Source organism: Natator depressus, chromosome 10, assembly GCF_965152275.1.
Source record: "Natator depressus isolate rNatDep1 chromosome 10, rNatDep2.hap1, whole genome shotgun sequence".
In the NCBI taxonomy this organism is placed as follows: domain Eukaryota; kingdom Metazoa; phylum Chordata; order Testudines; family Cheloniidae; genus Natator; species Natator depressus.
The window spans coordinates 46,847,454-46,874,250 of record NC_134243.1 but is presented as its reverse complement, the minus strand read 5'-3'; the positions used below and the strand labels follow the sequence as shown (position 1 = coordinate 46,874,250).

Genomic DNA, 26,797 nt, shown 5'->3' with positions numbered 1-26,797 from the left:
GTTGCATTAGAGACCTTACATGACATTCTTCTGGTGAACCCAGAGAATCCCTGTGCCTCCCAGTACCCTCTGCCAGTTGGCATCATGAGGTTCTTGGGTGACAGGTGCCCCTGTGGGAATCTAGTGGCCTGCACCAAGGCAAGCTCCAAAAGCTAGTCCATATGAAGTTATTCATATTTATCTCTGGTTTGATGGAGCAACCAATGGGACTGCTGTGAGCCCTGCATGGAATGACAGCGTGCCCAGAGAGAGACAGACACTTGTTCTCAACACCATACCTGTGGGGAGCCCATGGGATGGCATGCAACTGGTTCATTCCACAGCTCTTAATACGTATTTGTTCCTGCAGTGCTAATAACAGATTAAGGCTTTATAGCCCTACTCCAGGGCAAGGCAGCTCTCTTGCTCCGGCATCTTAGAGCCAAGCTAACTGAGAAGTTACATCATGTTCCCCCTGGGTAAGCTAGAAATAAAACCCAGGTCTCTCCAGATGACCCCAGTCACAGCCGTGCTGATGTCTGAAATGAATGCATGGAGTGAATGTGGTCGGTTACCTTCTTTGTGCTAAGCACGAGAGCACAGTCTCCTCTCACAGCTGGGTCGAGAACCCAGGAATCCTGATTCTCTGCCAAGCAGCTGTGAAGCCCACTGACAGAAAGGTTAGGTCAAGGGGCAGAGGACTGTGTCCAAACCAGGTGAGTCCCAGGGGTGTAATTTTGGCTCCACATGATGGAATTGCTCTTTTCCCAGTTTAGTGAAGGTTGTAGCAAAATTTCTATTTAAAAACCAAATTTTGCATCCCCTCTTCAAGGCACCCGAGAAAGCCAGAAAACTGGCAGGTCAGGGGGCTGACAGCTCCACCAGCTGCAGTACCTCCAGGCTTTGAATCCATGCCCCTCATGCAGCACCAACAACTCTTAGTTTGGGAACTGGTCACTAATTTTGGCTTAGCGGCACTGAACCTCAGAATCTCCTCTATGAAATGAGGACAGGAATGATTCCTGCTGTTTGTTTCTCTCCCTTCCAAATGTTGTTGGCTGGATCTAGACAATCTGAGGGCAGAGAAAGAAGGTGGATTCGAGGAATGTCAGGGCCTTGGAGCTTCCCAACTAGAGGACCCATATTTTGGAGGAAGGACTGGAATTGTGCCAGAGACGGGGGAAATGTACCTATGGCATGGGGGCTGGATCTCGGCTAGTCAGAGGGGACAAGAACAGAGGGACTTTGGGAATATGGGCTGAAAAGCATTGAGAGAAATGGTCTGATGGTTGAGACACCACCTTAGCATGCAATAGACCAAGGATACGTTCCACACTGTGTCAAAGCCTTTCTGGGCACTCTCTCTTAATCTTCCTGTGTCTTAGTCTTTTCCCGCCTTGTATGAAAGGTGGTCAGCACTCCCCTACCCCCCAGGGGTGCTGTTAGGGGAATTTTTATACTGTGTGCTAGGTGCTGACATTAGACAGCCCCCATCACTACCTTTATAGGTTAGAGTCCCTTCCAAGTCTAGGTGCACAGGAAGCCTACAAAGGCCATTGCTCTGAAAGTGCTACATTTGTTTGAGGAAAAAGGGGCCACTCCTTCCCCACTATCTTGCCTACCAGCTTCCGTGCCCCACTACAGCGTCACGAGGCTGAATAACCACTCCTGCAGAGAGCTTGTTCTGGGAACATACACCATGCTGGTCCCTATACCCTCCCTGGATTTGCTGACAGCACGTCTTGTTTGTGAAGCCCTGGGCGAAATCTGCTCCCCATGCAGCTATAGGAGAGAGGTTGTTTGAAGAAATGATGCCCTGTCACATAGCAGGGTGGGCTGTGTTCTCTACAGTGGTAGAGAGATGAAGATAGCAGAGCCCTTCATAGAATATCAGAGTTGGAAGGGACCTCTGAAGGTCATCTAGTCCAACCCCCTGCCCAGAGCAGGACCAATCCCCAACTAAATCATCCCAGCCAGGGCTTTGTCAAGCCTGACCTTAACAACTTCTAAGGAAGGGGATTCCACCACCTCCCTAGGTAACATATTCCAGTGTTTCACCCTCCTAGTGAAAAAGTTTTTTCTAATATCCAACCTAAATCTCCCCCACTGCAACTTGAGACCATTACTCCTTGTCCTGTCATCTGCTATCACTGAGAATAGTCTAGATCCATCCTCTTTGGATCCACCTTTCAGGTAGTTGAAAGCAGCTATCGAATCCCCCCTCATTCTTCTCTTCCGTAGACTAAACAATCCCAGTTCCCTCAGCCTCTCCTCATAAGTCATGTGTTCCAGACCCCTAATCATTTTTGTTGCCCTTCGCTGGACTCTCTCCAATTTTTCCACATCCTTCTTGTAGTGTGGGGCCCAAAACTGGACACAGTACTCCAGATGAGGCCTCACCAATGTCTAATAGAGGGGAATGATCACATCCCTCGATCTGCTGGCAGTGCCTCTACTTATACATCCCAAAATTCAATTGGCCTTCTTGACAACAAGGGCACACTGTTGACTCATATCCAGCTTCTCATCCACTGTCACCCCTAGGTCCTTCTCTGCAGAACTGCTGCCTAGCCATTCGGTCCCTAGTCTGTAGAGGTGCATTGGATTCTTCTGTCCTAAGTGCAGGACTCTGCACTTGTCCTTGTTGAACCTCATCAGATTTCTTTTGGCTCAATCCTCCAATTTGTCTAGGTCCCTCTGTATCCTATCCCTACCCTCCAGCGTATCTACCACTCCTCCCAGTTTAGTGTCATCCACAAACTTGCTGAGGGTGCAATCCACACCATCCTCCAGATCATTAATGAAGATACTGAACAAAACCGGCCCCAGGACCGACCCTTGGGGCACTCCGCTAGATACTGGCTGCCAACTAGACATGGAGCCATTGATCACTACCTGTTGAGCCCGACAATCTAGCCAACTTCCTACCCACCTTGTAGTGTATCCATTCAGCCCATACTTCTTTAACTTGCTGACAAGAATACTGTGGGAGACCGTGTCAAAAGCTTTGCTAAAGTCAAGGAACAACACGTCCACTGCTTTCCCTTCATCCACAGAACCAGTTATCTCATCATAGAAGGCAATTAGATTAATCAGGCATGACTTTCCCTTGGTGAATCCATGCTGACTGTTCCTGATCACTTTCCTCTCGTCTAAGTGCTTCAGAATCGAGTCCTTGAGGATCTGCTCCATGATTTTTCCAGGGACTGAGGTGAGGCTGACTGGCCTGTAGTTCCCAGGATCCTCCTCCTTCCCTTTTTTAAAGATGGGCACTACATTAGCCTTTTTCCAGTCTTCCGGGACTTCCCCTGATCGCCATGAGTTTTCAAAGATAATGGCCAATGGCTCTGCAATCACATCCGCCAATTCCTTTAGCACTCTCGGATGCAACACATCCGGCCCCATGGACTTGTGCACGTCCAGCTTTTCTACATAGTCCCGAACCACTTCTTTCTTCACAGAGGGCTGGCCATCTCCTCCCCATGCTGTGCTGCCCAGTGCAGTAGTCTGGGAGCTGACCTTGTTCGTGAAGACAGAGGCAAAAAAAGCATTGAGTACATTAGCTTTTTCCACATCCTCTGTCACTAGGTTGCCTCCCACATTCAGTAAGGGGCCCACACTTTCCTTGGCTTTCTTCTTGTTGCCAACATACCTGAAGAAACCCTTCTTGTTACTCTTAACGTCTCTCGCTAGCTGCAACTCCAGGTGTGATTTAGCCTTCCTGATTTCACTCCTACATGCCCGAGCGATACTTTTATACTCATCCCTGATCATTTGTCCAGTCTTGCACTTCTTGTAAGCCTCTTTTTTGTGTTTAAGATCAGCAAGGATTTCACTGTTAAACCAAGCTGGTCACCTGCCATATTCACTATTCTTTCTACACATTGGGATGGTTTGTCCCTATAACCCCAATAAGGATTCTTTAAAATACAGCCAGCTCTCCTGGACTCCTTTCCCCCTCATGTTATTCTCCCAGGGGATCCTGCCCATCAGACTGAGTCGAGCCTGCCCTGGGTGCATGATCACTGATCTGCAGGTCATGGCCCAGAGCATGAGCAGAAATTGGAAGATTTTCTTAGACTGGGGTGGGCAAACAAAGGCCTGCGGGCCGCATCCGGCCCATCAGACCTTTTAATCCTGGCCTTGAGCTGCTGCTGGGGAGCAGGGTCAGGGGCTTGTCCTGCTCCGCCCAGCTTCTGCCTCACAACTCGTGGATGAGCACCATTTTCCTGCAAGCAGAGTCACACTGCACAGGTGCAACTGGCATCGCTTACCCAGCCTTCACTGGGCTGTTTCCAGGATCAGAACCTGCCCCTACACAGCCACCCCCTATCCCCACAGGGCCAGCCTCCTGGCCCCAGCCTCCACCCAAACTAGCCAATGATTAAGGCCAGCAGCATGTGACCCTCCAGACTCAACCATCCAAGGGCCACAACCATCCCAGCTAAGGGGCCTGGTATGGTCACCTTGATGTGACTGCCAGCAGGGCCCCTAGGAGTTGCTGTTACTGACCTGTAGAGTCCCCTCCCCCCAGCTCAGTAACAAGCCTTATAGAGCCCTGCTATGAATTCTTAATTTTGTGAGCATTCATAGCCCACCATACAATTTCCATACTCAGCTGTGGCCCTCAGACCAAAAAGTTTGCCCACCCATCTTGGATCACTTTTGCCTGGTGGCAGAAGGCAATGAACGGGGCTGGTCTGAACACTCACATCTAGCCCTAACCCCAACATCTCACACCAGAGGTGATTTCAGTCCATAGTGAGAAGAACTTGGCAAGCCTGCTCACCTTAGACATAAGGATCAGGGGGAAGTTATCCTAGAACAGCAGTTCTCAAACTGTGGGTCATGACCCCATTTTAATAGGGTTCCTAGGGGTGTCTTAGACTGACTGGGGCTAAAGCCACAGACTGAGCCCGACTGCCCAGGGTCAAAGCCCAAGGGCTTCAGGCTTCCGCCCCCACATCCTCAGGGCTGAAGCCCTTGGGGGTTGATGCTCTAGGCCAGGACAGTAATTGTTGACCGAAGGGGAGTGCGGTGAAATGAAGTTTGAGAGCCCCTGTCCTAGAGCATCACCTGAAGCCAGTCAGAATCAGCAGGAACTCCCTCATGGCATCTGTTTCACTCAGAGGGCACAGTGGCTGAGGGATTTATGTTCTCTACTGCTAGATCCCTGTAATGGTTACAGGAGGGAAATTCCCCTGCCATTTGCCTATGAGACATACTAAGCATTTGACTCCGGGAACCTGAAGGCAGCAATCTCTCCTTTGAAGCCCATTCGTGAGTCCATGATGTGGTTTGTCCACAAACCCCATCATTTCCAACCCCACAGTAGGAAAGGCATCTCCCTTGCCCATTAAGAATAAGTCCTAGACCAGACTCGAGTCATTGGATTTATTTACATTAGACAGAAGGTACAAGGCACGTGACTGCTCAGGCACTGGAACGGCTGCATCTTCTGTATACGAGTATCCCCAGAGTAATGAAGGCCAGTGCAATGGCAGCTGCCACTGAGATCAGCCCAGCTGTAGAAGAGAATCCTGGAAGAGGAAGAACACATGCAGCTAGTTGCTTTTCTAGCAACCTCTCCAAAAATCCACCATGGACTTGCTGGGTACATGAGTGAAGGCCACAGTTAATAAAATGAGGGATTTTATTTGAGCTCTGTGGTAGGGCCATGTTTTTTAGCGATACCAGTTGGTGTTTGTCTACTACAAGTGGCCAGAGCAGGAGATCAGCACCTCTTTATAAATCCCACTAGATAATAGGTTGCAGGTCTCAGGCCACACAACTGGTGTCCCAGCAGATAAGCCCAGGCTACAGTGGTTGATGGTCCAACATTGACTGGCTCTGGTTGGACCATCTCAGTGAGGAGCCCTCCTTGAGCCAAGGTTACTCATTACCAACAACCCCTCCGGGGCTAAGGGATTCTTACAGCTGATCTTGTAAGACCCATTTCTGCCATCCTTTCATCAACTTTTCCAAGCCACCCTAATGTAGATTAATAAGTGACAGTAGAGGCACCATGAGACTTGTTCTTCATTAGAACTAGTTACCCTCTGATGCTGCCTTCTCTGCTTCCATTTGAGCAACTGAGAGATCCCTTGATCCTTGATCAGCATCCAAGATGATTAGGGGTCCTACCACAACATCAGCCTCAGCTTCTCTCACAAAGGGGTCACCTGTATTGGGAGAGAAGCACTACTAGAGAACTAATACTTGTCAGGTTAGTCTCATCCATCCCATTTTGGGTGGAAGATCCCCCAGGAACACAGTCTGTTGGAGTAAACCAGACATCTTCCCAGGTGAAGTGGGCACAGAACTTACCATGCCTGGAGGCCACATCTCTCTGGAAGCGCCTCCCTGACCATCTGTCCAGAGGGCTGCCTCTCCCAGACTGTCCTCCAAGGAATGCACAGTTCCCAGTCTCACAGCACCTGCAGATGTCTCGGGTGCCTTCCACTGGAGACCAGCTGGAACAGAACAGGAACAGTCATCTACAGTGAAGAGTTCTGTTCTAGGCTGCCTGTCACGCCCCTGTTGGGGTTCTAGGCTACTCACATGTTGCCTGCTTTGTTGAAGGAACAAGCCTTGTTCAAGGGATCCGGGGCTTGCTCAGCTGCAGTGACTTTCAGATGACAGGTGATGTAGATCTGGAAGGGAAGTGGGAAGAGGGGTTAGGACCATCCCAGGGGACACTGACAGCTGCTTAGCTTGGGGAAATCGACTTGGAGCAGAAATGTGGGCACTCACCAAGTTCCTGGCATCTCCTGCAAACCTGAACACATCCACCATGAACTGCAGCGTGTCCTGCCTGGGCCTGGGGGATATGAAGGCCGAGGTGGTGTCATCTGATCTCCCATCCACCAGGCACCTACACACAAGCAGCAAGGGTCAGTAAGAGTCCCTGATCAGTCTTGTTTTAGTCTAGAAAGGGCTCCCAGCTCTTACCCATTGAAGTCAATGACAGCATAGCGGGGAGAGGAGTCCCTGTCTGGGCTCAGGGTGGCCACACAGCTGTCCACAAAGAGCCTCAGAGCCACATGGTTCCCAGTGCTGACATCAGCTTGGATATGCATGACCTCCCCCAGCTGGAATCCATTGGAGGGTCTCTCAGCACTCCAGTCATCTGCAAGGCAAGTTCACAGTGAGCAGGACAGACAGGCAGGCAGGCCTCAGCTCCCCTGGAGGGACCTCCCACCTACCATTCATCAGGTGCAGGGAGAAATCCAGCCTCTCCTCAGCAGACAGGGTGGAGCTGAAGGGAACCCATGTTGGCTTGATGGCTTTACTGCTCACATTGTCCTTCCTGGGAGAGGAGCAAACCTCAGTCACTGAGCCAGATCCCAGACCAGGGACTGAAGGGGAGGGAGGGGATCTGAGCATCTCAGACTCTCACCTGGGGTAGTGACACTCAATGGGAATCACAGCTGGATTGGTTCTGAGGATCACTGGGTTGCTGGCAGGGGTGGGGTTATAGTTCAGGCTTGTGCTGTAAACCAGGGAGTCTGGGGTCATCTGGGAAGGAGCAGACATGGACGGGTTAACACAAGTACACAGAGCATTTGTAAAGTCATTCAGATCAGCCTAAGAACAAGCCTCAGCCAGATAGAAACAAGAGCTCAAGTTTTCCCACCAGTGCCTAGTCAACTGGCAACTGCCTTTGGAAGGACTGGACACTAGAAGCAGGGGATTTCAGAGCTCAGTCTGCTAGAGCAGCCATCGGAAGACGAGCATCACAGTAGTGCCATTTTACACAACTCTGCTCACTGGTTTCCTCTGTGCAGGTTGTGAAGGAATCTCAGACAGTAAAACCCCCAGGGTTAACTTATTAGCTGCTTTCAGGTGAATTTTGACCAGGGATTAAGGAAGCCAATAGTGTGTCCCTTTCCCTCCTACAGGCTATGCAGAGCTCAGGCTAACACCAATCAGTTTATTCAGTTGAGAGCTCCTGTCTGTGGAGTCTGCAGACAGACTTTGGACAGGGGTGTCTAGAAGTAAAGTCTGTCTGAGCCACCAGAGCACCCTCTTCAGGCTCCAGTTGTGAGCCTGCTCCAGGAGCTGAGCAGGGCAGAATTCTTTGCCTGGTGCATGAGATTGGAAGCTAGGAAGAAGCACCCAGGAAAAACAGGGAGCTGGTCAACAAGAGGGACAAAATCCCACCCACTGTTCTCTCCTGCTGCCCCATTTTTACCCCCTCAGACAAGACAGGGGCAGTGATGCTAGGGATCAGTAGGGGCTCCTGACTTGCATAAATCCTTACCTGCAAGGTGCTGCCACATTCATGGAGCCCGGCTACAAAGATCACTGTGTTCTCTGCAGCATTAAGGGATGTGTACCGGCAGGCAGCTGGGCCAAGGCTCAGGTCAGCGGCTTTGATCAGTCTCCCCATCCCAAACAGATCCCTGTGCACAGTGATCACCATCTGAGCCTCCTCACACTGCACCATGACAGGCTGCAGCACAGACACAGCCCTGAGCTCAGAAGAATCAACCCGAGCCCAGGGATAGGGCTGGGCAAGAGAAGGCACATGGGGCTGTCTCTGAAGGGGCTCAGCCCTGAGGTTGGGTCTCCAGATGGCTGAGTCAATCCTAGAGAAATCCCAGGGATTGTAACAGGTCACCCCACTGACCACCCAGCACAAAAGAGCAAAGCCCAGGTTGTTTCTGTGATTCATCCTGCCTCCTTGCAGCAAATCCAGTATGGAGGTAAAATGCTGCTCTGGGGCTTTATACTGTGACCCAGAGCCAGGTGACAGCTGTCCCAGGTAATTAACACCCTCCCCTAATCTGCAGGTAATCGGGGCCCAATCATACCCAGTGCCCACGCCCTGAACCAGGGAAATAGGAGGGCCAATGGGAATCAGCTCCACCTGTTGGTCAGTTCATCAGCTGCAGTTTGGGAAATTCCTGCCCTGTTTCATTCAATGGAAGGCTAAGGGTGGGCTCCACCACAAAGGGACCCAGGCCCCTCAATCCCCAGTTTAGGCCTGTAAATCCTGGGTTTGGCTCCACTGTGACACACAAACGGCACAGCGGCAAAGAGTCCTGAGGCACCTTATAGACTAACAGAGGTATTGGAGCATAAGCTTTCGTGGGTGAATACCCACTTCGTCGGATGCTACCCCTCTGATACAAACTATACAGCAAACTCTGTAGGTGCCCAAATTCATTCACCAGCTCCGAAGTTTTTACAGTATAAAGTTCCGTAGGTGCCCGTGTCTCAGCCTCTGGGCACATGCCCAGCTGCCTCCCTCTGGGAGTCTGGGCACCTGTCTCCCACCTAAGCCCAGAGCCGTCCACGAGCCAGGAGAAGTTAGGCATTTAGTTGCCTACGTTGTATGCGGACCCCAATTCACTAGCTGTGCTGCTGGCCATGTTGACCCCATTCACAATTGCACTGGAGCAGGACGCGGTGCCCTCCTCAGATCTTTTAGCCCAGTGGTTAGAGCGTTCACCTGAAATGTGGGAGACCCAGGTTTCATTCCCCTTCTCCGCTGAGGGGAGAGAAAGGATGTGAACAGGGGTCTCCCATCTCTCAGAAGAATGCTTGAACCACTGAGCTAGGGGACATTCTGATGTTGGGCTTCCTCCTACTCTTCCATTCAAGCTGTTCTGTTGTGGATAAAAGATGAAAGAGGGACCAGTCTCCAGTGCTTCCACCTCCCACTGGGCTACAGCCGCATTCCTGGTCACTTGCTCTCTCAGTCTGGCCCACCAAGTGTTCCACTGTGGATAAGTGTGAAACTAAAATCTGTTCAAGGGGAAATTTGTGTCCTCTCTAATATCCGAATAACTCGTCAGGTGAGTTCCAAAATTGGTGTTCTCCTTCCAGGGTTGGGGTGGAGTTTGTGGGGTTGAATTGTTTTCCCCAACATGTATCCCGCATCTGCCCCTCTATCTCCCCTCCCCCGGAATGGTTTGTTTCTCAAAGCCAAGAGAGGGCCTGTCCTGGGGGGGGAGGATCCATGTGAAACTGAGATTCCTGGGATAGGGACTGTGACACTTCTCAGGGCAGCCAGGGCTGTGCGGCACCCTAGTTGCCACCAGTCTCCTGTATGAAGCAGCCTTGCCTGTGCCAGCTAGGTGTTAGCTCCCCAATGCAACCAGCCCATCAGTGCCTCAAGCATTCTTCTCTGGGATAGCCCAGCCCTGTGTTTTGCCTGGCAGGTTGACAATCAATGCACCCCAGGCTTCAAGTCCCTTCAAAGAGGGATCCAGCCCTGATCCGTGCTGCTGTCTGAAATGAATGCACGAAGTGAATGTGGTCTGTTACCCTCCCTGTGCTAAGCACGAGACCACATTCTCCTCCCACAGCTGGGTCGAGAACCCAGGAATCCTGATTCTCTGCCAAGCAGCTGTGAAGCCCACTGACAGAAAGGTTAGGTCAAGGGGCAGAGGACTGTGTCCAAACCATATGAGTCCCAGGGGTGTAATTTTGGCTCCACATGATGGAATTGCTCTTTTCCCAGTTTAGAGAAGGTTGTAGCAAAATTTCTATTTAAAAACTAAATTTTGCATCCCCTCTTCAAGGCACCCGAGAAAGCTAGAAAACTGGCAGGTCGGGGGCTGACAGCTCTACTAGCTGCAGTACCTCCAGGCATTGAATCCACACCCCTCATGCAGCACCAACTCCTCTTAGTTTAGGAACTGGCCACTAATTTTGGCTTAGCAGCACTGAACCTTAGAGTCTCCTCTATGAAATGAGGACAGGAATGATTCCTGCTGTTTGTCTAGATCCAGCCAATAACATTTGGGAGGGAGAGAAACAAGCTGAGTAGAGAGAAAGGAGGGGGATTTGAGAGATGTCAGGGCCTTAGAACTTCCCAACTAGGGGACCCAACATTTCCTGGGGTAATGGTGGCAGGGCTGGAATTATGCCAGAGGTAGGGGAAACATACCTAGAGAAGGACTACATCTCAGCTGTACAGTGGGGAGAAGAACAGAGGGACTTTGGGAATATGGGCTGAAAAGCATTCAGAGAAATGGTCTGATGGTTGAGACACCACCTTGGCATGCAAGAGACCAAGGTTAAATTCCACATTGTGCCAAAGCCTTCCTGGGCAACCTCACTTAATAACCCTGTCTCTTTCCCCCCCTTGTATGAAAGGGGGTCAGCACTCCCCTACCTCCCAGGGCACTGAGAGAGTCATTGGACACTGTAGATGAGGTGCTCTGACCTTGGACAGCCCCTGTCAAGGCCTTACTAGCTCAGAGTCCCTTCCCCTTGCAGATGCACAGCAAGCCTCCAAGGGCCACTGCTCGGAGAGCTGCATGTGTTGGAGGAAAGTGGGGCAGGAGCAGCCCCTCTATCTTGCCCGCCAGCTTCAATGCCCCACTGCAGCATCACCTGGGAGAGGGTGAATAACGACTCCTGCAGAGAGCTTGGTCTGGGAACATACACTATGCTGCTCCCTTTGCTCGTGCAACCCTCGGCTTGGATCCATGCCGCACACAGCTAAAGGGCAGATGTTGAAGAAATGACATCCTGTCACATAGCAGGGTGGGCTGTGTTCTCTCTACCACTGAAGAGAACAAGGTAGCAGAGCCCTTTTGACTTGGGTTTGAGTGGAGGCTGCCCAAGGTGCATGATCATTGTTGTACAGGCTTCAGTGCACTGCAGGTCAGGGCCCAGAGCATGAGGAGAAACGAGAACTTTTTTTTTTTTTAAGACCCTTTCTGCCTAGGCCTGGTGTCACGAGAACAGGGCTGGCCTGTACAACTAAACCTAGCCTGAGCCCAAAGAATTCCCCCCAGCCATGATGAGAACAATTTGGCTAGTCCACTCACCTTAGAGAGGAGGACTGGAGCAGTTACCTTAGAGTAGCTGTTCTTAAACTGCAGGTTGGGACCCTAAAGTGGGTCACCACCCCATTTTAATAGGATTGCCAAGACTGTGTTGGACTGGCTCAAGCCAAAGTTGCCAACTGAGCCCCAGTGCCAAAGCACAAGGGCTTCAGCCCAGCATGGTAGGGCTCAGGCTTTTGCCCAAGGCTGTGAGGCTCAGGTTATAGCCCCTAGTCCCCAGGGTAAGCCCTGGGGGTTTGACCCCCTGGGGCAGGGCAGTAGTTGTCCAACGGGGATTGCAGTGCAATGAAGTTTAAGAACCCGTGCCCTAGAGCATCACCTGAAGCCACGCTCAGTGTCAGCAGGAACTCCCCTTGGCATCTGTTTCACTCAGAGGGCAGAGTGGCTGAGGGATTTGTGCTCGCTCTACTGCTAGAGCCCTCTAATGGTTACAGCTCCCCGATGGACAGCTCAGAAGGAGGGAAATCCCCCTGCCATTTGCCCATGAGAGATACCTGCCATTTGACTCTGGGAACCTGAAGGCAGCAATCTCAGCTTTCTTCATCTTCACCTGATTTCTTTCCATGCAGCCCCGTGGTGTGTTCATAATGTGGTTGGTGCATCAACCCCACCATTTCCTTCCCCACAGAAGGGAAGGCGTCTCCCTTGCCCATTAAGAATAAGTCTTAGAGCAGACTCGAGTCATTGGGATTTATTTACATTAGACAGAAGGTACAAGGCACGTGACTGCTCAGGCACTGGAACGGCTGCATCTTCTGTATACGAGTATCCCCAGAGTAATGAAGGCCAGTGCAATGGCAGCTGCCACTGAGATCAGCCCAGCTGTAGAAGAGAATCCTGGAAGAGGAAGAACACATGCAGCTAGTTGCTTTTCTAGCAACCTCTCCAAAAATCCACCATGGACTTGCTGGGTACATGAGTGAAGGCCACAGTTAATAAAATGAGGGATTTTATTTGAGCTCTGTGGTAGGGCCATGTTTTTTAGCGATACCAGTTGGTGTTTGTCTACTACAAGTGGCCAGAGCAGGAGATCAGCACCTCTTTATAAATCCCACTAGATAATAGGTTGCAGGTCTCAGGCCACACAACTGGTGTCCCAGCAGATAAGCCCAGGCTACAGTGGTTGATGGTCCAACATTGACTGGCTCTGGTTGGACCATCTCAGTGAGGAGCCCTCCTTGAGCCAAGGTTACTCATTACCAACAACCCCTCCGGGGCTAAGGGATTCTTACAGCTGATCTTGTAAGACCCATTTCTGCCATCCTTTCATCAACTTTTCCAAGCCACCCTAATGTAGATTAATAAGTGACAGTAGAGGCACCATGAGACTTGTTCTTCATTAGAACTAGTTACCCTCTGATGCTGCCTTCTCTGCTTCCATTTGAGCAACTGAGAGATCCCTTGATCCTTGATCAGCATCCAAGATGATTAGGGGTCCTACCACAACATCAGCCTCAGCTTCTCTCACAAAGGGGTCACCTGTATTGGGAGAGAAGCACTACTAGAGAACTAATACTTGTCAGGTTAGTCTCATCCATCCCATTTTGGGTGGAAGATCCCCCAGGAACACAGTCTGTTGGAGTAAACCAGACATCTTCCCAGGTGAAGTGGGCACAGAACTTACCATGCCTGGAGGCCACATCTCTCTGGAAGCGCCTCCCTGACCATCTGTCCAGAGGGCTGCCTCTCCCAGACTGTCCTCCAAGGAATGCACAGTTCCCAGTCTCACAGCACCTGCAGATGTCTCGGGTGCCTTCCACTGGAGACCAGCTGGAACAGAACAGGAACAGTCATCTACAGTGAAGAGTTCTGTTCTAGGCTGCCTGTCACTCCCCTGTTGGGGTTCTAGGCTACTCACATGTTGCCTGCTTTGTTGAAGGAACAAGCCTTGTTCAAGGGATCCGGGGCTTGCTCAGCTGCAGTGACTTTCAGATGACAGGTGATGTAGATCTGGAAGGGAAGTGGGAAGAGGGGTTAGGACCATCCCAGGGGACACTGACAGCTGCTTAGCTTGGGGAAATCGACTTGGAGCAGAAATGTGGGCACTCACCAAGTTCCTGGCATCTCCTGCAAACCTGAACACATCCACCATGAACTGCAGCGTGTCCTGCCTGGGCCTGGGGGATATGAAGGCCGAGGTGGTGTCATCTGATCTCCCATCCACCAGGCACCTACACACAAGCAGCAAGGGTCAGTAAGAGTCCCTGATCAGTCTTGTTTTAGTCTAGAAAGGGCTCCCAGCTCTTACCCATTGAAGTCAATGACAGCATAGCGGGGAGAGGAGTCCCTGTCTGGGCTCAGGGTGGCCACACAGCTGTCCACAAAGAGCCTCAGAGCCACATGGTTCCCAGTGCTGACATCAGCTTGGATATGCATGACCTCCCCCAGCTGGAATCCATTGGAGGGTCTCTCAGCACTCCAGTCATCTGCAAGGCAAGTTCACAGTGAGCAGGACAGACAGGCAGGCAGGCCTCAGCTCCCCTGGAGGGACCTCCCACCTACCATTCATCAGGTGCAGGGAGAAATCCAGCCTCTCCTCAGCAGACAGGGTGGAGCTGAAGGGAACCCATGTTGGCTTGATGGCTTTACTGCTCACATTGTCCTTCCTGGGAGAGGAGCAAACCTCAGTCACTGAGCCAGATCCCAGACCAGGGACTGAAGGGGAGGGAGGGGATCTGAGCATCTCAGACTCTCACCTGGGGTAGTGACACTCAATGGGAATCACAGCTGGATTGGTTCTGAGGATCACTGGGTTGCTGGCAGGGGTGGGGTTATAGTTCAGGCTTGTGCTGTAAACCAGGGAGTCTGGGGTCATCTGGGAAGGAGCAGACATGGACGGGTTAACACAAGTACACAGAGCATTTGTAAAGTCATTCAGATCAGCCTAAGAACAAGCCTCAGCCAGATAGAAACAAGAGCTCAAGTTTTCCCACCAGTGCCTAGTCAACTGGCAACTGCCTTTGGAAGGACTGGACACTAGAAGCAGGGGATTTCAGAGCTCAGTCTGCTAGAGCAGCCATCGGAAGACGAGCATCACAGTAGTGCCATTTTACACAACTCTGCTCACTGGTTTCCTCTGTGCAGGTTGTGAAGGAATCTCAGACAGTAAAACCCCCAGGGTTAACTTATTAGCTGCTTTCAGGTGAATTTTGACCAGGGATTAAGGAAGCCAATAGTGTGTCCCTTTCCCTCCTACAGGCTATGCAGAGCTCAGGCTAACACCAATCAGTTTATTCAGTTGAGAGCTCCTGTCTGTGGAGTCTGCAGACAGACTTTGGACAGGGGTGTCTAGAAGTAAAGTCTGTCTGAGCCACCAGAGCACCCTCTTCAGGCTCCAGTTGTGAGCCTGCTCCAGGAGCTGAGCAGGGCAGAATTCTTTGCCTGGTGCATGAGATTGGAAGCTAGGAAGAAGCACCCAGGAAAAACAGGGAGCTGGTCAACAAGAGGGACAAAATCCCACTCACTGTTCTCTCCTGCTGCCCCATTTTTACCCCCTCAGACAAGACAGGGGCAGTGATGCTAGGGATCAGTAGGGGCTCCTGACTTGCATAAATCCTTACCTGCAAGGTGCTGCCACATTCATGGAGCCCGGCTACAAAGATCACTGTGTTCTCTGCAGCATTAAGGGATGTGTACCGGCAGGCAGCTGGGCCAAGGCTCAGGTCAGCGGCTTTGATCAGTCTCCCCATCCCAAACAGATCCCTGTGCACAGTGATCACCATCTGAGCCTCCTCACACTGCACCATGACAGGCTGCAGCACAGACACAGCCCTGAGCCGGGAAGCATCAACCCGAGCCCAGGGGGAGTGCTGGGCAAGAGAGGACACATGGGCTTGTCGTTGAGGGGGCTCAGCCCTGGGGGTGGGTCTCCAGATGGCTGAGTCAATCCTAGAGAAATCCCAGGGATTGTAACAGGTCACCCCACTGACCACCCAGCACAGAAGAGCAAAGCCTAGGTTGTTTCTGTGACCCATCCTGCCTGCTTGCAGCAACCCCAGTATGGAGGGAAATTGGTGCTCTGGGGCTTTATACCATGACCCAGAGCCAGGTGACAGCTGTCCCGGGTAATTAACACCCTCCCCTAATCTGCAGGTAACCGGGGCCCAATCATAACCAGTGCCCACGCCCTGAACCAGGGAAATAGGAGGGCCAATGGGAATCAGCTCCACCTGTTGGTCAGTTCATCAGCTGCAGTTTGGGAAATTCCTGCCCTGTTTCGTTCAATGGAAGGCTAAGGGTGGGCTCCACCACAAAGGGACCCAGGCCCCTCAATCCCCAGTTTAGGCCTGTAAATCCTGGGTTTGGCTCCACTGTGACACACAAACCGCACAGCGGCAAGGAGTCCTGTGGCACCTTATAGACTAATAGAGGTATTGGAGCATAAGCTTTCGTGGGTGAATACCCACTTCGTCGGATGCTACCCTCTGATACAAACCATACAGCGAACTCTGTAGGTGCCCAAATTCATTCACCAGCTCCGAAGTTTTTACAGTATAAAGTTCCCTAGGTGCCTGTGTCTCAGCCTCTGGGCACGTGCCCAGCTGCCTCCCTCTGGGAGTCTGGGCACCTGTCTCCCACCTAAGCCCAGAGCCGTCCATGAGCCAGGGGAAGTTAGGCATTTAGTTGCCTACCTCATATGCGGAGCTCAATTCACTAGCTGTGCTGCTTGCCCATGTTGACCCCATTCACAATTGCACTGGATCAGGACGCGGTGTCCTCCTCAGATCTTTTAGCCCAGTGGTTAGAGTGGAATGTGGGAGACCCAGGTTTCATTCCCCCTCTCTGCTGAGGGGAGAGAAAGGACGTGAACAGGGGTCTCCCATCTCTCAGAAGAATGCTTGAACCACTGAGCTAGGGGACATTCTGAGGTTGGGCTTCCTCCTACTTTCCCATTCAAGCTATTCTGCTGTGGATAAAAGATGAAAGAGAGACCAGACCCCAGTGCTTCCACCTCCCACCGGGCTACAGCCGCATTCCTGGTCACTTGCTCTCTCAGTCTGGCCCAACAACCGTTCCACTATGGATAAGTGTGAAACTAAAATCTGTTCAAGGGGAAATTTGTGTCCTCTCTAATATCCGAATAACTCGTCAGATGAGTTCCAAAACTGGTGTTCTCATTCCAGGGTTGGGGTGGAGTTTGCGGGGTTGAATTGTTTTCCCCAACGTCTTTCCTACATCCGCCCCCCTATCTCCCCTCCCCCAGAATGGTTTGTTTTTCAAAGCCAAGAGAGCGCCTGTCCTGGAGGTGGGGAGGATCCATGTGAAACTGAGATTCCTGGGATAGGGACTGTGACACTTCTCAGGGCAGCCAGGGCTGTGCGGCACCCTAGTTGCCACCAGCCTCCTGTATGAAGGAGCCTTGCCTGGTGCCAGCTGGGTGTTAGCTCCCCAATGCAACCAGCCCATCAGTGCCTCAAGCATTCTTCTCTGGGATAGCCCAGCCCTGTGTTTTGCCTGGCAGGTTGACAATCAATGCACCCCAGGCTTCAAGTCCCTTCAAAGTGGGATCCAGCCCTGATCACTGGAGATCCACAGAAATACCAGACCTTCTGTTGCTAAAGGACAGGGCGTCCCCCTTTACCAGTTTGGCGTTAGCTCACCGCTCTAGTATCACACACAACGCTTCAGCCGAATTCTAAAGCATAAGGAGATTTATTTAAGACAGAATAGAGAGTCACATAAAAATGGTGTGAGAGCTGGAAACAAATGGCGAGCTTTGAAACAAAATCATAACTTGCGTTCTGGAGCCTACACTTAACTAACAAGTTATCCTCCAGTCTCGAAAAGTGTCTCTCACCGAAGTTCTCGCCAGCATTTTCAGCTAAGCCTGGCTGAGACTCCTTTTTCATGACGCCAACTCGCTGTCAGTTTACTTCCTAGGCACCTGATGTCGGGGTGTCTTTTTGCTCCTCAAATACACCAGAATGCACCTTTGATGTTTACCTCTAGCTAGGGTTCCCCCTCCAACGTTGACTTCTTCCTGTTAGTTTCTTTCTGAAGTCTCTGCCAGCTACTCATTAGCTGGCTGGAGGACTTTGTCTCAAGAGCCACTACCTTTGAGAGGCCTGCTTCATCTACAAGGCCTACAGAACCTCATTTTCAGTGCTCCTTGCATACTTCCCATACCTACATCTCACAAGGGTTATGATGACCTGTGTGACCCGGGGTTTCATTAGAGACCTTACATGACATTCTTTTGGTGAACCCAGGGGGTCCCTGTGCCCCGGTGTCTCCCAGTACCCTCTGTCAGTTGGCATCATGAGGTTCTTGGGGCAGAGGTACCCCTGTGGGAATCTAGTGGCCTGCACCAGGGGCAAGCTCCAAAAGCTAGTCCAAAGGAAGTTATTCAACTTTATCTCTGGTTTGATGGAGCAATGAATGGCACTGCTTCGAGCCCTGCATGGAATGACAGTGTGCCCAGAGAGAGACAGACACTTGTTCTCAACACCATACCTGTGGGGAGCCCATGGGATGGCATGCAACTGGTCCATTCCACTGACAGTTCTTAATATGTATTTGTTCCTGCAGCGCTAATAACTGATTAAGGCTTCATTGCCCTATTCTAGGGCAAGGCAGCTCTCATGCTCCGGCATCTTAGAGCTAAGCTAACTGAGAGGTTACATCATGTTCCCCCTGGGTAAGCTAGAAATAAAACCCAGGTCTCTCCAGATGACCCCCAGTCACAGCCGTGCTGCTGTCTGAAATGAATGCATGGAGTGAATGTGGTCAGTTACCTTCCCTGTGCTAAGCACGAGACCACAGTCTCCTCCCACAGCTGGGTCGAGAACCCAGGAATCCTGATTCTCTGCCAAGCAGCTGTGAAGCCCACTGACAGAAAGGTTAGGTCAAGGGGCAGAGGACTGTGTCCAAACCAGGTGAGTCCCAGGGGTGTAATTTTGGCTCCACATGATGGAATTGCTCTCTTCCCAGTTTAGTGAAGGTTGCAGCTAAATTTCTATTTAAAAACCAAATTTTGCATCCCCTCTTCAAGGCACCTGAGAGAGTCAGAAAATTGGCAGGTCAGGGGGCTGACAGCTCTACCAGCTGCAGTACCTCCAGGCATTGAATCCACGCCCCTCATGCAGCATCAACAACTCTTAGTTTGGGAACTGGCCACTAATTTTGGCTTAGCGGCACTGAACCTCAGAATCTCCTCTACGAAATGAGGACAGGAATGATTCCTGCTGTTTGTCTAGATACAGCCAACAATATTTGGGAGGGAGAGAAACAAGCTGAGTGCAGAGAAAGGAGGGGGATTCGAGGGATGTCAGGGTCTTGAAGCTTCCCAACTAGAGGACCCATATTTTGGAGGAAGGGCTGGAGTTGTGCCAGAGGCAGGGGGAAACGTACCTATGGCTTGGGGGCTGGATCTCGGCCAATCAGAGGGGACAAGAACAGAGGGACTTTGGGAATATGGGCTGAAAAGCATTGAGAGAAATGGTCTGATGGTTGAGACACCACCTTGGCATGCAAGAGACCAAGGTTAAATTCCACATTGTGCCAAAGCCTTCCTGGGCAACCTCACTTAATAACCCTGTCTTTTCCCCCCTTGTATGAAAGGTGGTCAGCATTCCCCTACCTCCCAGGGCATTGAGGGAGTCATTGGACGCTGTAGATGAGGTGCTCTGACCTTGGACAGTCCCTGTCAGAACCTTACTTGCTCAGAGTCCCTTCCACTTGCAGGTGCACAGCAAGCCTCCAAGGGCCACTGCTCAGAGAGCTGCATGTGTTGGAGGAAAGAGAGGCTGCTCCTGCCCCACTGCAGCATCACATGGGAGAGGGTGAATAACCACTCCCACAGAGAGCTTGTTCTGGGAACATACACGATGCTGCTCCCTTTGGCCTGCTGAGGATGTTTGTTTGTGCAACCCTGGTCTGGGATCTGCTCCCCACACAGATAAAGGGCAGATGTTGAAGAAATGACATCCTGTCCTATAGCAGGGATGGCTGTGTTGTCTCTACCACTGTAGAGACCAGGATAGAGCCCTTTACACTTGGGTTTGAGTAGAGGCTGCATGATCATTGTTGTACAGGCCTCACTATACTGCAGGTAAGGGCACAGAAACTGGAAAGTTTTTTTTAAAGACACTTTCTGCCTAGGCCTGGTAGCAAGAGAACAGGGCTAGCCTGCAGAACTAGCTAGCCTGAGCCTAAAGAGTTCACCCCAGCCATGATTTCAGTCCATGGTGAGAACAATTTGTCTCAACTGCCCTGATCCTTCTCTCTAAGGGGAGTAGTTACCCAGAGCAGCAGTTTTTAAATGGCAGGTTGGGACCCTAAAGTGGGTCACCACCCCATTTTAATAGGATTGCCAAGGCTGTGTTGGACTGGCTCAAACCAAGGTTGCCGACTGAGCCCCAGTGCCCAGGGCCAAAGCACAAGGGCTTCAGCCCTGTTTGGCAGGTCTCAGTCTTTTGCTCTAGGCAGTGGGGCTCAGGTTACAGCCCCTGCTCCCCAGGGTAAGCCCTGGGGGTTTGACCCCATGGGGCAGGGCAGTAGTTGTCCAAAGGGGATTGCAGTGCAAGGGAGTTTAAGAACCCCTGCCCTAGAGCATCATCTAAAGCTCCAGTCATGGAGGCAGCAGGAACTCCCTCATGGCATCTGTTTCACTCAGAGGGCAGAGTGGCTGGAGGATTTGTGTTCTCTCTACTGCTAGAGCCCTGTAATGGTTACAGGTGCCAGACAGACAGTTCAGATGGAGGGAAATCCCCCTGCCATTTGACTCTGGGAACCTGAAGGCAGCAATCTCAGCTTTCTTCACCCTCACATGATCTCTCCCCATGCAGCCCTGTGGTGTGTCCATAATGTGGTTGGTGCATCAACCCCACCATTTCCTTCCCCACAGAAGGAAGGCATCTCCCTTGCCCATTAATACATCACAGACCAGACTCGAGTCATTGGGATTTATTTACATTAGACAGAAGGTAAAAGGCATGTGACTACTCAGGCACTGGAACAGCTGCATCTTCTGTATACAAGTATCCCCAGAGTAATGAAGGCCAGTGCAATGGCAGCTGCCACTGAGATCAGCCCAGCTGTAGAAGAGAATCCTACGAGAGGAAGAACACATGGTTGAAACTGCAACTAGTTGCTTCTCCAGCAACCTCTCCAAAAATCTACCAGGGACTTGCTGGGTACATGAGTGAAGGCCCAGTTAATAAAATGAGGGATTTTTTATTTGAGCTCTGTGGTAGGGCCATGTTTTTTAGCGATACCAGTTGGTGTTTGTCTACTAGAAGTGGCCAGAGCAGGAGATCAGCACCTCTTTATAAATCCCACTAGACAATAGGTTGCAGGTCTCAGGCCACACAACTGGTGTCCCAGCAGATAAGCCCAGGCTACAGTGGCTGACAGTCTTATGTTTGACTGGCCCCTCTCAACAAGGAGCCCTTCTTGAGTCTTGTTTACTCATTGCTAATACTCCTATCCTTGGGGTAAGGGATTTACAACTGACTTTGTAAAACTCATTCCTTCCATCTTTTAGGGCATCTTTTCCCAGCAAACCTAATGTAGATTAGTAGTGACAATAGAGGCACCATGAGACTTGTTCTTCATTAGAACTAGTTACCCTCTGATGCTGCCTTCTCTGCTTCCATTTGAGCAACTGAGAGATCCCTTGATCCTTGATCAGCATCCAAGATGATTAGGGTTCCTACCACAACATCAGCCTCAGCTTCTCTCACAAAGGGCTCACCTGTATTGAGGAGAGAAGCACTACTAGAGAACCAATACTTGTCAGGTTAGTCTCATCCATCCCATTTTGGGTGGAAGATCCCCCAGGAACAGTCTGTTGGAGTAAGCCAGACATCTTCCCAGGTGAAGTGGGCACAGAACCTACCATGCCTGGAGGCCACATCTCTCTGGAAGCGCCTCCCTGACCATCTGTCCAGAGGGCTGCCTCTCCCAGACTGTCCTCCAAGGAATGCACAGTTCCTAGTCTCACAGCACCTGCAGATGTCTCGGGTGCCTTCCACTGGAGACCAGCTGGAACAGAACAGGAACAGTCATCTACAGTGAAGAGTTCTGTTCTAGGCTGCCTGTCACTCCCCTGTTGGGGTTCTAGGCTACTCACATGTTGCCTGCTTTGTTGAAGGAACAAGCCTTGTTCAAGGGATCCGGGGCTTGCTCAGCTGCAGTGACTTTCAGATGACAGGTGATGTAGATCTGGAAGGGAAGTGGGAAGAGGGGTTAGGACCATCCCAGGGGACACTGACAGCTGCTTAGCTTGGGGAAATCGACTTGGAGCAGAAATGTGGGCACTCACCAAGTTCCTGGCATCTCCTGCAAACCTGAACACATCCACCATGAACTGCAGCGTGTCCTGCCTGGGCCTGGGGGATATGAAGGCTGAGGTGGTGTCATCTGATCTCCCATCCACCAGGCACCTACACACAAGAACTCTGGTTAGTAAGATCCCCACAGACTTGAGGTAGATTCTAGACTAGAAAGGCTCCCAGCTCTTACCCATTGAAGTCAATGACAGCATAGCGGGGAGAGGAGTCCCTGTCTGGGCTCAGGGTGGCCACACAGCTGTCCACAAAGAGCCTCAGAGCCACATGGTTCCCAGTGCTGACATCAGCTTGGATATGCATGACCTCCCCCAGCTGGAATCCATTGGAGGGTCTCTCAGCACTCCAGTCATCTGCAAGGCAAGTTCACAGTGAGCAGGACAGACAGGCAGGTCGGCCTCAGCGCCCCTGAAGGGGCCTCCTACCTACCATTCATCAGGTGCAGGGAGAAATCCAGCCTCTCCTCAGCAGACAGGGTGGAGCTGAAGGGAACCCATGTTGGCTTGATGGCTTTACTGCTCACATTGTCCTTCCTGGGAGAGGAGCAAACCTCAGTCACTGAGCCAGATCCCAGACCAGGGACTAAAGGGGAGGGAGGGGATCTGAGCATCTCAGACTCTCACCTGGGGTAGTGACACTCAATGGGAATCACAGCTGGATTGGTTCTCAGGATCACTGGGTTGCTGGCAGGGGTGGGGTTATAGTTCAGGCTTGTGCTGTAAACCAGGGAGTCTGGGGTCATCTGGAAGGAGGGGACATTGGACAGATTAAGGGGAAGTAGTTCAGCTGAGAACTTAAGACAGTTCTCCAGCCCCCAGGAAGTGGGCATGTCTTCCAACCAGTAGTTCCTGCGCTCATTCTGCTGGAGCAGCCATCAAAATACCGGAGCTACGGTAGTGCCCTCTTTCGCATGACTATTCACAAGTTTCCTCTGTGCCTATTCTGAGGCAAGTGCCATACAGTAACTGCCCCCCCTCCATGTAAAACACACTCACTCCACTTCTCAAATTACTGAGCTACCAGAGTACAGAAACACAATCAGCTGCCTCCTTCCCATCTACAGGGTTTGGAGAGCTCACAGAATTCAGTGTGCCAAACTGGGCTTTACTGGCAGAAAAATTCCCTGGCTTGGACTGAGCACAAGGGTCCACTGGTGAAATCCAACAGAGCCACCATGGCTCACTCCCCATGCATGCTCTTAAAGCTGCTTTTGGAACATAAAGACATGAAATAGTTTTCAACTGTAAGGAGACTGAAGACTAAAAAAAAAGACACCCTCCCCTCCAAGAAATAGCTAGTGGCTCAGTAACTGAGCCAAGACCCCGTGCAGCACTTACCCTTTTTAATCCACACAAATAGGAAGCTCCTAGTTTCTATGAAGCTGCCTTACCTGCAAGGTGCTGCCACATTCATGGAGCCCAGCTGCAAAGGTCACGGTGTTCTCTGCAGCATTAAGGGACATGTACCTGCAGGTGGCCAGGCCAAGGCTCAGGTCAGCAGCTTTGATCAGTCGCCCTGTCCCAAACAGATCCCTGTGCACAGTGATCACCATCTGAGCCTCCTCACACTGCACCATGACAGGCTGCAGCAGGGACACAGCCCTGAGCTGGGAAGCATCAACCCGAGCCCAGGGGTAGGGCTGGGCAAGAGAAGGCACATGGGCTTGTCGTTGAGGGGGCTCAGCCCTAGGGGTGGGTCTCCAGATGGCTGAGTCACTCCTAGAGAAATCCCAGGGATTGTAACAGGTCACCCCACTGACCACCCAGCACAGAAGAGCAAAGCCCAGGCTACCTCTGTACCCCATCCTGCCTACTAGCAAACCCAGTATAGAGAGAATCTGCTGCTGTGGGCCTTTTATACCCTGCACCTAAAGCCAGTTCACAGCTGCTCCAGGTAGTGAACACCCTCCCCTAGACTGCAAGCAGCTGGGGCCTAATCACATCCACTACCCATCCCTGGAGCAGGGAAATGGGAGGACCAATGGGAATCAGCTCCACCTGTTGGTCAGTTCATCAGTTGTATTCTGGGAGATTCGTGTGAGGTTTCATTCAATTAAATCTGACACATTTTGTCGTGGATGTGAAACATCAGCTGTGCAGAGTCTGCAATGCTGATACTCAATTCCAAAGGGGATTTTTATTATGGAGCAGTGATCGCTGCATAATGGTTACGTTTGAAACCCACTCTCTGTTTAAATTCCTGGTCTCTGAATTTTGCCTCTTATCTGAACTTGGCGTAGATAGTCAGATCAGCTCCCAAACTGGCATTCTAGTTCAGCAGCTGAGGTGCATTTTGGGATGCAAACTTGAGTTCATTTGACCAAAGGGTTTGCCAGCCACAGCTCTCCCAAGTGGACTGCTTTTAAATTTTGAGTATGCTGTTTGAACAATCTGATCATGATATTTTTGCACAGCTAAGAAATGATCAGGGAGGGATCCACGTGAAACGGAGATCGTTGGGCTACCCCTGCTGAAGGCTAATGTCCAGTCCAAAGAACAAGTCCCAAAACTTAGCCTATCCAAAATCATTCTGTTTTATTTCTGGTCCTGGGGAAGGGCCCAGGGGTTTTCTGTGAGCCATGCATGCTGTGCCTGTATGCACAGATAAACACAGGATTCCTCTTTCAACCAGGGGACAGGGCACTGGGCTAGGAACCATGACCCAGCTCCTCATAGGTAGTTAGGCTCAATGGAAGTTAGGAGCCTAAATACCTTGGAAGAACTGGGCCCAGGAGACTGTAAGTTCAAGATTTGTTGCTTCCAGCGATGGCTGTTCATATTTATGTGTATTTATACTTGACTAGCTTCCTCCGCATGCACTAGGGGAGACAGGTCTCATTCTCCCCTGTTTTATAGGTAAGGTCACCAAGAGGCTGCACAATGGTCCTCTTGGGAAAGGTCACATTTATATCTAGGTCATTAATATGGCAGACCTGAGTGTCATCCACTGAGCCGGGCTGTCTATTGAAGCGAACATCCGAAGCATGTGGTTGGTTGTCCTGTCTGTAGCCACGGTTCTAACCACTAGAGGACACTTCCATTCCCGACACAAGCAGCCTGAATCTGCTGCTGTCTAACCAACCGTTGAACAGTCCACTTATACAGTGGATTAGATGAATGGGCAGAGGGCCATGGGCTGGTTCTAAAGGGCCTGCGTTAAATTGGATGCCGATCACGGTTGGGCATTTTATGGTTCCACCTGATAGAAATTCTCTGTAGCCAGTTTAGTGAAGGCCACAGCTAAATTTCTCTTTAAAACCAAATTTTGCATTTTTTTTTTCAAAATCACTTACATGGGAATTTAGATAGGTGGCCACTAATTCTGGCCCTTTGTCACCGTGCCTCAGTTCCCCTGTGTGAGATGGGGATGATTACACGACCCCTCCCTAACTGCAGGTTTGGATAGATAAATGCAGTCATGTTTAGGAGGCAGAGTGGAGGGATGTTTGGGGCAGAGAGCTGTCTAGAATGGAACAAAGGGCTGGGTTGAAAGCTTAAGGAATGGTGGGAAGGTTGAAGTTGTCCTAGAGGCAGCTGAGCAGTCAGTATCTCTGCAGCACCAGGCGTGGGAAGGTGGGGAGAACAGAGGGATGGTCAGGGGCTAGAGCCAGCTCTGCTCTTTTGAGGGCAGTGTGTGCGCAGAACCCTGCTGATGACCTTGATGTGTGTTCTTGTGGTTGAAGCACTGGCTTTGGACTCACCAGCTCAGGGTTCAAATTCTAGTTCTGCTGCCATATTCTGGGTGACCATGACCATGTCACAGCCTCTCTATGCCTCAGTTTCCACAGGTGTAAAATAAGGATAAAATTCCTCCCTGCATCTTGTGTCATCACAGGTGCCGACTCCATGGGTGCTCTGGGGCTGGAGCACCCATGGGGAAAAAAATGGTGGGTGCTGAGCACCCACTGGCAACCCAGTGCCTCCTGCCCGCCAGCAGGCCCTGCCCATCAGCACCTCCCGCTCCCTGTGCCTCCCACCCACCATGAACAGTTCTTGCCTCTGTACTCCCAGCCAGGAGGGCAGGTACCTGGGGCTTCTTGCTTCCAGCAGAGAGATCCACAGCTGGAGTCTAGCTGGCTGCTGTACTCCTGGCAGGGACTCTGGGGGGCAGTAGGGCTCCCAGTGGGGAGCCCAGGTAGCAGCCCAAGCCAGAATGGCAGCCAGGCTGGGGAACTGGCTTTCTTGTTAATTACATGGCTCCAGTGGAGCCATGAAATTGACAAGAACAGCGGATGTATAGAACAGTATCTACCCAGACACTCCATCATCCTAACTACACGGACAGAAGCGCTACACCACTCACTGCGATGGTTTTATGATGTTGCCATTGCAGGGGAGTTACATTGGTGGGAGGAACATTTCAGCAAAAGTGTTCACTGTAGACAAGGCCATAGTTTTCCCCACAGCAGCACAGCCCTATGAAGATGTTTAGGAGGCACATGGGATTATTTCCTATTCCACATCTTGTCAGATAGGAACATGCATCTTAGCTGCTGGCATCCTCCACCCTAGCACTACTGGTGCCCTCGGTGCTCCTGCTCTCTATGCACCCCCCCGCCCCCCACGGGCCTGCTCTGTCCCCTGCATTTGCAGTTTTCCTTCCAAGGGAGTTCTTACTGTACCAGGTTTCAGAGTAGCAGCTGCATTAGTCTGTATTTGCAAAAAGAAAAGGAGTACTTGTGGCACCTTAGAGACTAACTAATTTATTTGAGCATAAGCTTTC

The 26,797-nt window shown here is 51.2% G+C and overlaps 3 protein-coding genes across 3 annotated transcripts; all 3 read right to left on the bottom strand.

The window, feature by feature from the left end:
• Nucleotides 1–5,412: 5,412 nt before the first annotated feature.
• LOC141994499 (zona pellucida sperm-binding protein 3-like) lies at nucleotides 5,413–8,443 on the bottom strand. The gene is made up of 9 exons (XM_074964731.1): nucleotides 8,243–8,443; nucleotides 7,379–7,497; nucleotides 7,185–7,288; nucleotides 6,931–7,108; nucleotides 6,733–6,853; nucleotides 6,541–6,632; nucleotides 6,307–6,452; nucleotides 6,036–6,161; nucleotides 5,413–5,519 (listed from the first exon to the last, which is right to left on the bottom strand). The coding sequence occupies exons 1-9, from the start codon at nucleotides 8,426–8,428 to the stop codon at nucleotides 5,413–5,415; spliced, it is 1,179 nt and encodes a 392-aa protein (XP_074820832.1). The 5' UTR covers nucleotides 8,429–8,443.
• Nucleotides 8,444–12,516: 4,073 nt separating this feature from the next.
• Nucleotides 12,517–15,781, bottom strand: LOC141994497 (zona pellucida sperm-binding protein 3-like). Its single transcript, XM_074964730.1, has 9 exons — nucleotides 15,347–15,781; nucleotides 14,483–14,601; nucleotides 14,289–14,392; nucleotides 14,035–14,212; nucleotides 13,837–13,957; nucleotides 13,645–13,736; nucleotides 13,411–13,556; nucleotides 13,140–13,265; nucleotides 12,517–12,623 (listed from the first exon to the last, which is right to left on the bottom strand). Exons 1-9 carry the CDS (start codon nucleotides 15,758–15,760, stop codon nucleotides 12,517–12,519), a joined length of 1,407 nt encoding a protein of 468 aa, XP_074820831.1. The 5' UTR covers nucleotides 15,761–15,781.
• Nucleotides 15,782–20,729: 4,948 nt separating this feature from the next.
• On the bottom strand, nucleotides 20,730–23,666 carry LOC141994496 (zona pellucida sperm-binding protein 3-like). Its single transcript, XM_074964729.1, has 9 exons — nucleotides 23,466–23,666; nucleotides 22,699–22,817; nucleotides 22,505–22,608; nucleotides 22,251–22,428; nucleotides 22,051–22,171; nucleotides 21,859–21,950; nucleotides 21,625–21,770; nucleotides 21,355–21,480; nucleotides 20,730–20,836 (listed from the first exon to the last, which is right to left on the bottom strand). Exons 1-9 carry the CDS (start codon nucleotides 23,649–23,651, stop codon nucleotides 20,730–20,732), a joined length of 1,179 nt encoding a protein of 392 aa, XP_074820830.1. The 5' UTR covers nucleotides 23,652–23,666.
• Nucleotides 23,667–26,797: the final 3,131 nt, after the last annotated feature.

What these genes read in the sequence shown, in the direction of transcription:
- LOC141994499 (XM_074964731.1), bottom strand. Translation starts at nt 8,428, where the DNA reads ATGGTGCAGTGTGAGGAGGCTCAGATGGTGATCACTGTGCACAGGGAT. An exon ending in GCTGTCATTGACTTCAATGG is followed by an intron (nt 6,854 to 6,930) that starts GTAAGAGCTGGG and finishes GCTTGTGTGTAG; the next exon opens with GTGCCTGGTGGATGGGAGAT. An exon ending in AGAGAAGGCAGCATCAGAGG is followed by an intron (nt 5,520 to 6,035) that starts GTAACTAGTTCT and finishes TTCCTCTTCCAG; the next exon opens with GATTCTCTTCTACAGCTGGG.
- LOC141994497 (XM_074964730.1), bottom strand. Translation starts at nt 15,760, where the DNA reads ATGGGTCACAGAAACAACCTAGGCTTTGCTCTTCTGTGCTGGGTGGTC. An exon ending in ATTGAGTGTCACTACCCCAG is followed by an intron (nt 14,393 to 14,482) that starts GTGAGAGTCTGA and finishes CTCCTCTCCCAG; the next exon opens with GAAGGACAATGTGAGCAGTA. An exon ending in CAGGAGATGCCAGGAACTTG is followed by an intron (nt 13,737 to 13,836) that starts GTGAGTGCCCAC and finishes CTTCCCTTCCAG; the next exon opens with ATCTACATCACCTGTCATCT.
- LOC141994496 (XM_074964729.1), bottom strand. Translation starts at nt 23,651, where the DNA reads ATGGTGCAGTGTGAGGAGGCTCAGATGGTGATCACTGTGCACAGGGAT. An exon ending in CTCCCTGCACCTGATGAATG is followed by an intron (nt 22,429 to 22,504) that starts GTAGGTAGGAGG and finishes CTTGCCTTGCAG; the next exon opens with ATGACTGGAGTGCTGAGAGA. An exon ending in AGAGAAGGCAGCATCAGAGG is followed by an intron (nt 20,837 to 21,354) that starts GTAACTAGTTCT and finishes TTCCTCTCGTAG; the next exon opens with GATTCTCTTCTACAGCTGGG.